The sequence below is a fragment of the Coregonus lavaretus genome, assembly GCF_964263955.1.
Source record: "Coregonus lavaretus genome assembly, chromosome: 13".
Lineage (NCBI taxonomy): Eukaryota > Metazoa > Chordata > Actinopteri > Salmoniformes > Salmonidae > Coregonus > Coregonus lavaretus.
In genome coordinates this window covers 25,136,229-25,150,007 of record NC_140000.1, presented here as the reverse complement: position 1 = coordinate 25,150,007, position 13,779 = coordinate 25,136,229, and the positions used below count along the sequence as shown (strand labels likewise).

At 42.9% G+C, this 13,779-nt stretch overlaps 2 protein-coding genes and 1 pseudogene across 3 annotated transcripts; all 3 read right to left on the bottom strand.

The window, feature by feature from the left end:
- Nucleotides 1–51: 51 nt before the first annotated feature.
- LOC311139703 (zona pellucida sperm-binding protein 3-like) lies at nucleotides 52–3,560 on the bottom strand (annotated as a pseudogene). The gene is made up of 8 exons: nucleotides 3,090–3,560; nucleotides 2,868–2,983; nucleotides 2,588–2,688; nucleotides 2,295–2,470; nucleotides 1,781–1,892; nucleotides 1,467–1,581; nucleotides 1,261–1,334; nucleotides 52–287 (listed from the first exon to the last, which is right to left on the bottom strand). The product of its transcript is annotated as a zona pellucida sperm-binding protein 3-like (transcript).
- A 906-nt stretch (nucleotides 3,561–4,466) lies between these two features.
- On the bottom strand, nucleotides 4,467–5,280 carry LOC311139991 (uncharacterized protein; the record flags this gene model as incomplete). The annotated part of the gene is made up of 3 exons (XM_084174972.1): nucleotides 4,467–4,675; nucleotides 4,793–4,912; nucleotides 5,229–5,280. The coding sequence occupies 3 exons, from the start codon at nucleotides 5,278–5,280 to the stop codon at nucleotides 4,467–4,469; spliced, it is 381 nt and encodes a 126-aa protein (XP_084031098.1).
- Nucleotides 5,281–10,739: 5,459 nt separating this feature from the next.
- tektl1 (tektin like 1) lies at nucleotides 10,740–13,598 on the bottom strand (the record flags this gene model as incomplete). The annotated part of the gene is made up of 8 exons (XM_084174045.1): nucleotides 10,740–10,937; nucleotides 11,132–11,245; nucleotides 11,443–11,538; nucleotides 11,612–11,778; nucleotides 12,130–12,295; nucleotides 12,532–12,636; nucleotides 12,819–13,103; nucleotides 13,335–13,598. 8 exons carry the CDS (start codon nucleotides 13,596–13,598, stop codon nucleotides 10,740–10,742), a joined length of 1,395 nt encoding a protein of 464 aa, XP_084030171.1.
- Between the last annotated feature and the right edge of the window lie 181 nt (nucleotides 13,599–13,779).

The window sequence follows — 13,779 nt, the reverse complement described above, 5'->3', positions numbered from 1 at the left end:
TTCCAAAGTGAATTATCGACATGAACGTTGGGCAGTGACCACACTTGCTGTCTATTTGTCCAAACCAAATAACTCCTCGAATGTTCTGTGTGGTTCAGAGACCTGCTCTACTTCCACAACAGCAAATCCCTTCACAGGCCTCTCTTTAAGTCTCTCCACCTGCCTCACACCTAACTGCCCCTCCACCACGGCCTCGGGCTGTGAGGTTGTCGTCACCTCCTGGGCCGGAGCAGGCTTCGTGTTGTATTCCACCGACCATGACTTGCTGGTGACCATCTTGGTGGTGGCTGGAGCACACAGAGCGAGTTAGATGCCAAACTTCTTCACTGACACAGACTAAATAAATTGATACTCATTGATGGTGATAACATAGGATAGGCAAAGCTTTGTGCATAAATGTTTGAAAACGCCTTCCTAAATAAAAATGATTCATATCATCATAATGAGGCCATCTTTACAAGTGCAAAAAAGTACTCTTGACCAAAATAACCTCACACACCCAACAGTAAGTAACTGCAAAGATACACTTGTATGCTCTCTCTAAATTCTCTCGTTCTCTCTTTCTCTCTGAGAACCTGAGCCCTAGGACCATACGTCAGGACTACCGGGCATGATGACACCCTGCTGCCCCCAGTCCGCCTGGCCTTGCTGCTATTCCAGTTTCAACTGTTCTGCCTGCGGCTACGAAACCCCTACCTGTCCCAGACCTGCTGTTTTCAACTCTAAATGATCGGCTATGAAAAGCCAACTGAGAGACCTGAGCCCTAGGACCATACGTCGGGACTACCGGCCGTGGTGACTCCTTGCTATCCCCAGTCCGCCTGGCCTTGCTGCTATTCCAGTTTAAACTGTTCTGCCTGCGGTTATGGAACCCCTACCTGTCCCAGACCTGCTGTTTTAAACTCTAATGATCGGCTATGAAAAGCCAACTGAGATTTATTCCTGATTATTATTTGACCATGCTTGTCACTTATGAACATTTTTGAACATCTTGGCATGGTTCTGTTATAATCTCCACCCGGCACAGCCAGAAGAGGACTGGCCACCCCTCATAGCCTGGTTCCTCTCTAGGTTTCTTCCTAGGTTTTGCCTTTCTAGGGAGTTTTTCCTAGCCACCGTGCTTCTACACCTGCATTACTAGCTGTTTGGGGTTTTAGGCTGGGTTTCTGTACAGCACTTCGAGATATTAGCTGATGTAAGAAGGGCTATATAAAATAAAATTGATTGATTGATTGATTGACTTGTAGGCACGGTACTCACCAGAGGGGACAGCAGAGCTACATGTGGACTCACAACAGGAGCAGACTGAAGAAGCTCCATACAGCTCCTTCCATCTGATAGGACCAGACCAAGATGTATGTGAGCAATATGAAATACTTTTTTTCTATTATTAGTGGTTTTCCATCATCTTTTGCAGGGCCTCTATGGATAAAGTATCAGACAGCTTCAGTATGATCAGGGCTTACTCTCTTGCTGAGGAATCGTAAGTGCAGGCTTTGGCTGTTGAAGAGGGGACAGACCTCCCCACAGACATGGCACAGTGCATGTAGAGCTCCTGTGGCTGAAGAAGAGAGGCTTGGGCTGATTGAAATGTGGCACAGAATCTACAGTTTGTACATACTACTTCCAATGCAATGTAGAGTCAGCGGACCTCAGTAAATCAATTGCATAGACAAGGGAAAGGAAAAGATATACAAGCTCAGTAGTTATAATGCTTGATGAAGTCCATGTATTGCATAGGAAATCTAGTGCATCTCCAGTATGTGCATCCTTAACATACCTGCCCTGCTGTCATGCCCTGAAACAGAAAGGCATCCATGGTAAACCTCACAACATTCCTTTTATATGGGATGAATCTGGAGCCACTGTTGTTTTTGCTCTCAACCATGCACCTGTGCAGAAAATCGATTACTGTTAAATCCAAGATGTTCCTTAAAACTGTCAATCTGCAATTGCTACATTCATTTTTGGACTTATAAATAAATGATATGCACCCATTGATTATTGAAGAATATAACTTATAAATGCTGCATGAGCCTAGTTCAACTGTCGTACAACATCAGAACCCAAAACTATAATTTGGATATCATAGATGGCCAGTACTTGCATCTATAGCTCGGTCTATGAATTTGAGAGTGGTTACATTTCTCCAGCCCCATCCCTCTGATTTTTGCCAAAACTGGGGCAGGGAATTTCTTTGTTATTGTTTCAGCTGCAGATTGCCTCTTTAAAAGCAAAGTACTGTGCAAATGATACTGATAGAAGTGATCTGGCATACTGTATGTCTACATTACCCAAAATGGTCAATGACAGTAAAGTGAGGCGTAGAAGGTGTGTGACTGCTTGATGGTCACATTACATGAGTGGACATAGAGACGTCCATCTTTAGACATGGAAGGCGTGTCAGCCTGAAAGTACATGGGCTTTCCCATAGAGTACCCATAGGATGGGGCAAGTCTCTCCCATTGAGCTGAGGGAGAGAGAATGAGTAGTCAGATCTTTCAATTACTTGAGGACTCATTTAAGTACATTCTATAACATGAGGACTCCTCATTTACTGTAGATCAATGACTCATCTATACCCTACCATTACGTGCAGTGAGCATGGGACGGGTTCTGTTCTTTATTGGTTTGGAGACCTTGTGTACCATGTTCCGCATGTAGCCTACTTTGTAGGAGTAATGATATCTGGAAAGAAATACGCAAATCTAAATAACTGGCATTGACTATAAATCAACTTTTAAAATGTTGTGCCAACCTACTCTCATTTATGTAGTTTTCTTAGTATGCAATGATAACTCCTCCAGTGACATGCACTCATGGTAAACATCAACCCATCATAAAATAGTGTAAATACTGTAGTTCACCTGTTGAAGTGACAGACAACTCGCAAGGTGAATGGTGCAGCTCGCCTGATAGGCCCTTGGAGCTTCGGAGGGTCATATCGGAGTGTGTTGGAGTAGGCCACACGATTATTTACTAGCTGTTTTATTGAAGATAAGTAGGCCAATATCAATATCAACAAGATGGTATTTCTGAGAAATATAGGCCTATGAATGTTGACAAACACACTCACTGGAAAACCTTACCGAGCGCTTGCTCCCACAGAGGCCGAGGTCGTATTCGAAGATGAGGGAATCATTTGTAGATTTATTGGCTTGGCATGTTCAGAGTGTCAGTTGCGACGGTGATCCCCCTGAGACCAAAATGTTTTTCTTTACCTGCACCAACATCTTGTTGATGTTACAAAGTGTTATCACTTCGCGTGCTTGACTTTTTGGACCAGAGGGCTTCTGTGTTGCGTACACAAGGGGCAGTATTTTCCTGACTTTATCCGGTATTTGTTCGTGTCCAGTACCACGGACTGGAGAGAAATGTTCCTTGTCTACCAGCGGCACCCTTGAGTGCTGGAACACAGGTAGTACGAGGTAAGATGGTTGGTCTTCGGCGAGTAATACCTTCACAAAAGGTTTTATAAATGACTGGCGTTCATTTGAGCCTCCCTCTGCTCTTAGAGAATGCAAAAGGGCCAAAAAGGCCAAGTTGAAAATATAAAACATATCTATATTCCTGTACAATAACTCGAGCAAAATCAGGCCCTGCGTCAATTAATCTCCATAGGTATGCCGCATTCAAATACTAGTCGGAACTAGGAAGCTTGGACATTTCCGACTGGCTGATTCGTTGATCGCGGCACGTGTATAAGTATAACCAGTTAGTAAGTCAGATATTTTCGAGTTTCCTAGTTCCAACTAGAACGTGAACACGGCAGTATTCCTTGCAGTATGCGCCAAAATCAAAAACACCTGTTGGAGACGTAGTAGACTATTGGTGCGCACAACGCTCGTGCCACCGAGGCCATTTGCACTGCAGGCAAAATATTAGATCAATAGGATTCAAATATTATAATAGATGGTTATGCCTGCCTATAAGTTTTGATAGGCTAGACAAAAATAGTCAGGGCCTATAAAAATTAAGAAAATATAGAAAATACAAATAGACAATTATAGATTATATCAAGACAATTTATTATCCATACAGTGAATGCTTTGTACGTTGTTAGCTCTCATTTTCAACTTTAATGACATATACATGTGGGATATTGTTAATTCTATGCCTAGATGTAAAATAAAAAAAGTGTTAAGCACATTATTTTTGCTCAACTCTAGAAAATGGTCAGTTCAATGGAAAATATATCCTCTGTCCATATTTAATGTACAGAAAGCACACCTTTATTGCGTTAAACACCTGGGCCACGTTCAGCAGAATACAACGTTTTGGAACGGACAGATAGAAATACGGTATGTTGAACAAACATGCCTCTCCGAAAATTAGAACAAGGAATCATGCCAGCTCTATTCATCACATTTCTATTTGAAACGTTTCGACGACGCTAGGCAACTAAATGTGGTCATGTTTTCCTTATACATTTACCGACAGTAGCATTTTCTTTAAAGATGGGTAAATCACCACAGTGAGAGAGTGAATGAGAGGAGAGAGAGAGCAGAGCCAGTCCAGTAGAGGGCAGCGGGGGCTGCAGCTCCATTACACAGGTGGGTGGAACAGCATTCATTGGTGAAAGTGAAGTTGAGGCCCATAGCGTACTTCTCACCAGTCAGGCCACACAGGGCGGAGAGGACACAGCTCTTCTCATACAGCGTCACACTGAACTCTCCTGTAGATTAAATGTGTTTATGACCGAGTTAGCGTTACATTAATGGTGTTATTTGTACACACTCAGGTGAACATGCAGGCAGGCACACACAATGTATGTAACTTAAGGAGCTCTCACCACGCTTCCCCACAGCTTTGCTGGACATACATAGCTGACCTGGAGGACACTTCTGAGGGAACTTGATGCAGTCCAGTGGGGATATGGCAGGGAAGACACAGGTGAAGCAAAACAGAGCAACTGAAAGAGAAAGATATTGATTACATAAGAACAAAGTAAAATGAAAGTTTGTACAGATTTTTAATAGGTACAATTGTCAGTGCAAGATTATCAGAGGAAATGAGCTGATGTCCTATGATGGACAGTTGGGGGAAATGGGTGGGAGGGGCTTAAACAATGTTGTTAATGTAATAATGCAAAGGTCACTGTACAAAGGTAAACACCAATTAACCAATTAGCTTCCCACATAAACACGTGCAAAAACACACAGTATATGATACATCTGCACATTGCAATTTAGGGTATTCAATTTGTAACTCCTTTCTCTTCCACTTACCCACAGATGGTACCAGACACAGGAAAAGCAGAGGGCATAGAAGCTGTGACATCACTTGTTTTTTGTCTCTCTCCAAACAAAGACAATATCCTATATTCCCTTTGATTTGACTGCTTTACCAGCGCCTCAAGACCTTTCTATTTTCTCGTTATCTAGTTAATGTTTTTAGATAAATGATTGTCTAAAAAAACAATAACTAGTTGCAACCTTCTCTTATCCAGTAAAATGTGTGATATAGTCCTTTTGGGGATGCGTCTGTACAAACTTGTGGTATTATCCCAGTACTTTTAGTCTTCTCTCTCTTCATGAATCGTCTGCACAGATCTGAAGATAGCCTCCTGTTTTCCTTGATACTACCTTAATTATCTTCAAACGTCTCCCCAACCCGCCACACATCTGATTCAATTAGGACATTAGCCGTCCAGTGATAAGACTGAAGTCTCTCCTCCGCCATGGCTGATTGTAAAGTTTACACTGGAATCTGCATAAATACTATTGTTGAAACAAACTATTTGAGTATTCAGTTTAATAGTGTATTGCAATGATACACAAATATATTACTGAAATCTACAGTACTGCTTTGCCGTGTATAGAGGGCCTTTATACAGTGCTTCTGTAACCACTCACTAAAGAAGAGGCTTATTGAGTCATCCCTTATTTCTTAATGAAAGACTTGAAGTTTAGAGGGAGGACTGTCAAGTGACTTGCAGTCTTATGACTCGGACTGAAGAGGAGGGGGTGATGGAGACTGGGCTTTATAACAGTATACATTTATTCACAGGTGAAGTTGATCATAGTACAGTAAACTGTTTGTGATTCTAATGCAGTCTATGCTGAACATATTCAATTCGCGTTATAGATGCCAAGCTGTACAATATGACAATGGATTAATGCAAGGAGATCAAGTCCAGGCCAATGAAACCCATGCACATTGCTGCTCTAAGGAACTCGCAAACAATAAGCAATGGGGCTGAGTTTGCAGAGAAATACTGTTTATGCTTATTTCAAGTACACATTAAATCAGGGGTGTCAAACTCATGTTAGCTCAGGGGCCACATGGAGGAAAATCTATTCCCAAGTGGGCCGGACCGGAAAAATCATGGTATATACAGTGGGGAGAACAAGTATTTGATACACTGCCGATTTTGCAGGTTTTCCTACTTACAAAGCATGTAGAGGTCTGTCATTTTTATCATAGGTACACTTCAACTGTGAGAGACGGAATCTAAAACAAAAATCCAGAAAATCACATTGTATGATTTTTAAGTAATTCATTTGCATTTTATTGCATGACATAAGTATTTGATCACCTACCAACCAGTAAGAATTCCGGCTCTCACAGACCTGTTAGTTTTTCTTTAAGAAGCCCTCCTGTTCTCCACTCATTACCTGTATTAACGGCACCTGTTTGAACTCTTTACCTGTATAAAAGACACCTGTCCACACACTCAATCAAACAGACTCCAACCTCTCCACAATGGCCAAGACCAGAGAGCTGTGTAAGGACATCAGGGATAAAATTGTAGACCTGCACAAGGCTGGGATGGGCTACAGGACAATAGGCAAGCAGCTTGGTGAGAAGGCAACAACTGTTGGCGCAATTATTAGAAAATGGAAGAAGTTCAAGATGACGGTCAATCACCCTCGGTCTGGGGCTCCATGCAAGATCTCACCTGGTGGGGCATCAATGATCATGAGGAAGGTGAGGGATCAGCCCAGAACTACACGGCAGGACCTGGTCAATGACCTGAAGAGAGCTGGGACCACAGTCTCAAAGAAAACCATTAGTAACACACTACGCCGTCATGGATTAAAATCCTGCAGCGCATGCAAGGTTCCCCTGCTCAAGCCAGCGCATGTCCAGGCCCGTCTGAAGTTTGCCAATGACCATCTGGATGATCCAGAGGAGGAATGGGAGAAGGTCATGTGGTCTGATGAGACAAAAATAGAGCTTTTTGGTCTAAACTCCACTCGCCGTGTTTGGAGGAAGAAGAAGGATGAGTAAAACCCCAAGAACACCATCCCAACCATGAAGCATGGAGGTGGAAACATCATTCTTTGGGGATGCTTTTCTGCAAAGGGGACAGGACGACTCACCGTATTGAGGGGAGGATGGATGGGGCCATGTATCGCGAGATCTTGGCCAACAACCTCCTTCCCTCAGTAAGAGCATTGAAGATGGGTCGTGGCTGGGTCTTCCAGCATGACAACGACCCGAAACACACAGCCAGGGCAACTAAGGAGTGGCTCCGTAAGAAGCATCTCAAGGTCCTGGAGTGGCCTAGCCAGTCTCCAGACCTGAACCCAATAGAAAATCTTTGGAGGGAGCTGAAAGTCTGTATTGCCCAGCGACAGCACCGAAACCTGAAGGATCTGGAGAAGGTCTGTATGGAGGAGTGGGCCAAAATCCCTGCTGCAGTGTGTGCAAACCTGGTCAAGACCTACAGGAAACGTATGATCTCTGTAATTGCAAACAAAGGTTTCTGTACCAATATTAAGTTCTGCTTTTCTGATGTATCAAATACTTATGTCATGCAATAAAATGCAAATTAATTACTTAAAAATCATACAATGTGATTTTCTGGATTTTTGTTTTAGATTCCGTCTCTCACAGTTGAAGTGTACCTATGATAAAAATTACAGACCTCTACATGCTTTGTAAGTAGGAAAACCTGCAAAATCAGCAGTGTATCAAATACTTGTTCTCCCCACTGTATAACTTAAAAACAACAACTTCAGATTGTTTTCTTTGTTTTAATACGATCAACATACAACATAAAGCTGGAGCCTGAGGACAGTGTGTCCAAAATAGTACAAGCACAACATCACTATTAATCATAAAACACGTCAAGTTTATTAAAAAATTCTAAAGGAAAAGAACACACAAACACACAATGCCTCAGTGATTAACAGAACTGTTTCACAGATCACAGAACTATATCAGGGTGTCATTTCTCAGGCAGAAATGTAGATAAAAATAATGAAATCCTGTTCCCCAAACAAGTGCAAGAACCACAGAGTCAAGAATAGGTTAAATATACAAATAAAATAAAATCAATTAAAAACAATAGCACATCAACATAAAAACATATAAACATAAAGCTGGAGCCTGAGGACAGTGTCCAAAAGCACAACATCACTATTAATCATAAAACACCTCAAGTTATTTGAAAGTTCTGAGGACAAAGAACACACAAACACACAATGCCTCAGTGATTAACAGAACTGTTTCACAGATCACAGAACTATATCAGGGTGTCATTTCTCAGGCAGAAATGTAGATAAAAATAATGAAATCCTGTTCCCCAAACAAGTGCAAGAACCACAGAGTCAAGAATAGGTTAAATATACAAATAAAATAAAATCAATTAAAAACAATAGCACATCAACATAAAAACATATAAACATAAATCTGAAAGCGTTGCTCAAACTCCCGTAACAGTCCCGTTATTTTATCTTTGAACCGCTTCATGTCTGCCACATGTTGGGTCGCGCACACATTTTTCAGACAGGGGAAGTGAGCTGCATCACCACCGGCAAGTTGCGTCTCCCACAATGACAGCTTCAACTTGAAAGAACGTATGCTGTCATAATACTGCGTGACAACTTTGTTGCGCCCTTGCAGCTGTTTGTTCAAGTTATGCAGGTGCTCTGTAACATCCACCATAAATGCAAGGTCCTGCATCCATTCTGCGGAATGAAATTCTAACACTGGTTTGCCCTTTTCTTCCATGAACTGTTCAATTTCTTCTCGTAAATCAAAGAAACGCCTCAGCACAGCACCTCGGCTTAACCATCTTACCTCAGTGTGGTATGGCAGGCCATAGATGTGGTCTTTCTCTCTGAGAAGGCTGTCAAACTGACGGTGATTCAGGCTTCTGGATCGGATGAAATTAACAGTTTGGATGACCACCTTCATGACGTTATCCATCTTTAATGACTTGCAACACAAAGCCTCCTGGTGCAAAATACAGTGAAAAGTCAAAAAATCACGTCCTCCATTTGCAGATTGCACTTTCTCTCTGAACTTTGTCACAACGCCTGCTTTTTTCCCGATCATTGAGGGTGCACCATCTGTAGCCAGGCTGACAGCGCGGGACCAGACCACTCCGACCCTGTCCAGCGCACCGACGAGTGCGGTAAAAATATCAGCTGCTGTCGTTGTATCTGTCATCGGCACCAACTCCACGAACTCCTCGGTGACGGTCAATGTGTCATCAACTCCGCGGATGAAAATGGCCAGTTGTGCAACATCTGTAATGTCCGTGCTTTCATCAATTGCAACTGAAAACGCAATAAATGACTTTACTTTTTGCTTCAACTGGCTGTCCAAATCCACTGAAAGATCGGAAATCCTGTCTGCAATTGTGTTTCTTGTCAGGCTGATATTTGCAAAAGCCTGCCGCTTTTCAGGGCACACAATCTCCGCTGCCTTCATCATGCATGTTTTTACAAATTCACCCTCACTAAATGGTTTTGAAGCCACTGCGATTTCATTAGCAATGAGGTAGCTAGCTTTCACTGCAGCGTCACTGATGTCTCGGCTGTGAGTAAACACAGACTGCTGTTTCTTCAGACCCGCCAACAGTTCATTCACCTTCTCTCATCTCCGCTGTCCTTGAAAGTTGTCATATTTGTCGGCATGAAGACTCACATAGTGGCGACGAAGGTTATATTCTTTCAGCACTGCAACATGCTCTGAACACACCAAACATACAGCTTTCCCATTCAATTCCGTGAATAAATAGGATGACCATTTTTCTTGGAACACTCTGCGTCCACTTTTCTCTTTTTTGACAGAGACATATTGGGGCAATGAGGGTGCCAAAGCACATAATGTTAAAAGTAGAAGCCGTAATAAATATCGCGGGCAAAACAAAGTAGCTCATTGGCTGCACGTGCTTGACCTACTTGCTCTGCCCCGGTATAAACAGTTTGCTTGCTTAACACAATTGCTATTGCGCCATCCAGTGGACGCAATTGGAACAGCAGTTTATTTTATTGAAAAATTGCAGCGCATTTTTATACTTTACAAAAAACAAAAAAACAAAAAAAAACTATTTTTTTTATTTTTTTCAAAATCATCTCGCGGGCCGGATTAAACCCGTTTGCGGGCCTTATCCGGCCCGCGGGCCGGACGTTTGACACCCCTGCATTAAATGGTGTAATGCAGAAATGTGGTTAATCGAGGGTTGGGATGCCACACATGACTAGGTTCAAAAACATACCTTCCTAATCATCATGTTTAAATGGTCCCTTTTCAACACATTGGTCCCTCTTTTCACTTCAAATCCAGGATAAAACACACGTGCCGTTTGTATATAACTATAGATATGGGCTCTTCTCTTTCCTTGATTTCTCTCCCCATCTCCTTCTCAAAACGCATTGGAGGAGAAGATCAGAGGGGAGGAACCTTAAATCGTCTTCCCTCTGAGCTTCTCCTCCAATTCATTTTGAGAAGGAGCCAAGGAGAGAGGAAAGATTCATTGAGTCATGCACTACATAATGAGTTTAGTACACCTCCTGTTGCAGGAAAGTGGGCATTGCTCGTCTGTCGACCAGCTGCCGCCGCAGCCTGACCACAGCAGAGTCCACCTGCTCTGCGACCCTCTTGCCGTGCAGGTTGTCCACCAGCTGCAGACACGTGCCCTGCAGCCTGGAGAGCTCCTCTTCAGAGGACAGCAGGCGGCGTCTCAACACAGAACTACCCTGAGAGAAAAACACAAGACTCAGAGGGCTGAATTCTAACATGAGAACTTAACTCTACGATTGCATAAATCATGCATTGATGTCAATGGAAGACTTGCACAGACATTTTAGTCTACTACAGTAAATGGCCAAGTACATAATATAAGAGAAAGAGTGTCAATCATGTTCGTTTTTAGATGAAGGTCATTAGTTACCAGTATGAGATGAGCAGCCTCAGGTAACTCGGTCCCAGGGTGTCTGTGGTAAACCTTTACTATAGGCCTGTTCAGTTTCTCTCTGGAAAGTATATCCCCACTGTACTCAGGGCCCTGGAAAACACATGACAACATAGGAAGATAGGGGTGGAGTAGTGAAGTCACCCACTACAACATTATTACAACCAACCAACCATTACACCAACATTAGTGGCTCTTTCTTTACCAAATAAGCACAGATACAGACACTATCTCCAATGCACACTCTTATGCATGACAAAGCCTACAGACAGTTCCACTCACATACTGACCAGTGCTCTGTCATGGCTGTGACGAATGCAGTTCAGCTGCCTCTGTTTGCGGAAAATGGCCTGCCTGGCGGCTGCAGACATAATTGTGAGATTTTGCTGTGCGAGAGAATGAGAGTTTTACTAGTTTGACTTTAAAATGTTAAATACTATTGTATGTCCCATGCTGTACCTTCAGAGTGACTGTCTCAGCTATTTTCTTCACCAGAGCTTCATTGACAGTACGGTGGGCAGCTTTTTGCCTGGTGATGGCATTGCCAATCATCTGCCTGATGTTCTCTCGTAGCAGCTGTGATTGGTTCACAGCCAGAGTGGAAGACTCCAGAACCTGCTTACATTCTGAGACAAGGAAAGATGTGGGTAATCCTTTAATTTACAGACCTGTTTCAGCTGATATTTGCCTAGTATCTACTAAGAGTGTATAGTAGAAATGGGCAATTTGTGGGACTAACTAGCAAATGGTAAGCCTACAGGTGCTGGTTTAAATAAATCCCAAATAAATAAATTAGTGGCTATTATGTAACTATTATGTAATTACACTGTCACCATGTAGTGTCTAAGACAAAAACTAGGCAAATCACTGACAATAAAACAAAGTGTAAGCACAATAGGCGCTATATGGGACAAGGTGACGTCAACGCAGTGCCATAAACTGTGTTACATTAGTACAGTATGTTATTGACATAGCACCTGGAGTGAAGGGGCCGATTGGCTCTGGTAGTTTTATGAGGCCTTGGGAGGGAGTTCCCTGTCCCCCTGCAGAGAGAGAGCCAGAGCGAGTGTGTGGTAGAAGCTCCAGAACACGGGCTCTCTCACTGGCACAGTCCAACAGCTGCCTACTGCACTGACCCAGGGTCTATACATGGCAAGAAGAGAGCGAGAGAAATACAGGCTTTTTTAAAGGTATATCAATAGCAAATCAACTTGACAACTTTCTTGAATAGGCATACGCATAACTCTAGGCACCTGTATCCATTGAAAACCATAAAAAGAGAGAAAGCGATCACATTTATTTTATAAAGCCCTGTCTACATTAGCATTTGTCATAGTGTTTTTACAGTAACCCGGCCTATAGCAGTTAGATGTCATCACCTGTAGTTGTGCTAATGTGCTCCTCAGAGTGCTCTCCAGCTCCTGTTTCAGCTCAGTGAGTTCTCTCTTTTCACACTCCAGCAAATGGTCTGCTCCGTCTCTGCCCTGGAAACAGAGAACAATCATCTGTGTTTTTTTTTCTCATAACCATACAGTAGATTATAATACATATAGGCCTAATGTAGTCCAGCAAAGCAGTACTGGGCAGAAAAACTTTGGGTCAGGTGGAAATATGAAAATAACTCAAATACATTCAGTTGTGACACATGCACACACACTGAACTCACAGTCTCAGTAGTAGCTGGTCTCATGGTCCTTCCCTCCACACTCTTCTTGTTGATCAGCATTTCACAACTCAGACTCCTCAGCATCCTCTCCAGGAGGCCTCTCTCCCTCTCTAGTTTAATGCATTCCTGTGCCACCCGGACAGCTTTTCTACGTATCTCGCCCTCCACTTCCCTCACACCGCGCATGTACTCCCCTGCTACACCTACACTGGCCTCCGCACATTGCTCTCGAAAGCAGGGAGGTGGAAACGGAACCACACATGTGGTGGGGGTAGCATTTCGGAGCTAAACATGACACAAGACAGAGAATGACATTGAAGTCTACACATACAACAATATATAAAACTTACAAATATAATTAAACTTTAATTTCATTAACTGTGCATTATTTAGCAAAACAGCAATTACCACAAAAATACATTTAATTTAGGCTAAAGCTTATATAGCCTACATGATTGAAAATAGTGCACATTCACTATTAATTTCATTCATCATAACTTTAAAATACACTCTCACCATTGTCCCTGTGGTTTGTGGTCTGAGTTTATGCTTGCACAAAGCATCATGAGTATCACCGCCTCCATCCACTTCAATTGTGTCTGTGCGCCTCGGGGTAAACGCGGCGGCGCTACAGTTCCGTGCACGGCTGATAGACCCCGACCGTCCTGCGTGGGTTTGCCGCACCAAGTGCTCCGCTCTCTGGATAGAGAGCATCGTATCATCCCGCCAAGACTGCGGTCCTATCGTCACAGAGGCGAGGGGAACTAACCGCACAGGCATTTTCTATTTACTCAAACCTTTTGATACATTTAATTAATTTAGGCTACTAAATTACGCAAAGTTCACCTCAACCCCCGAGGGCCAAATAAACTAGTGTTGAAGTATCATTTCCAAAGCAACAGTTCCTAAGTAACCAGAAACCATAGTCCTGCTTGTGATTGGACAATAGAGGATGGATGAG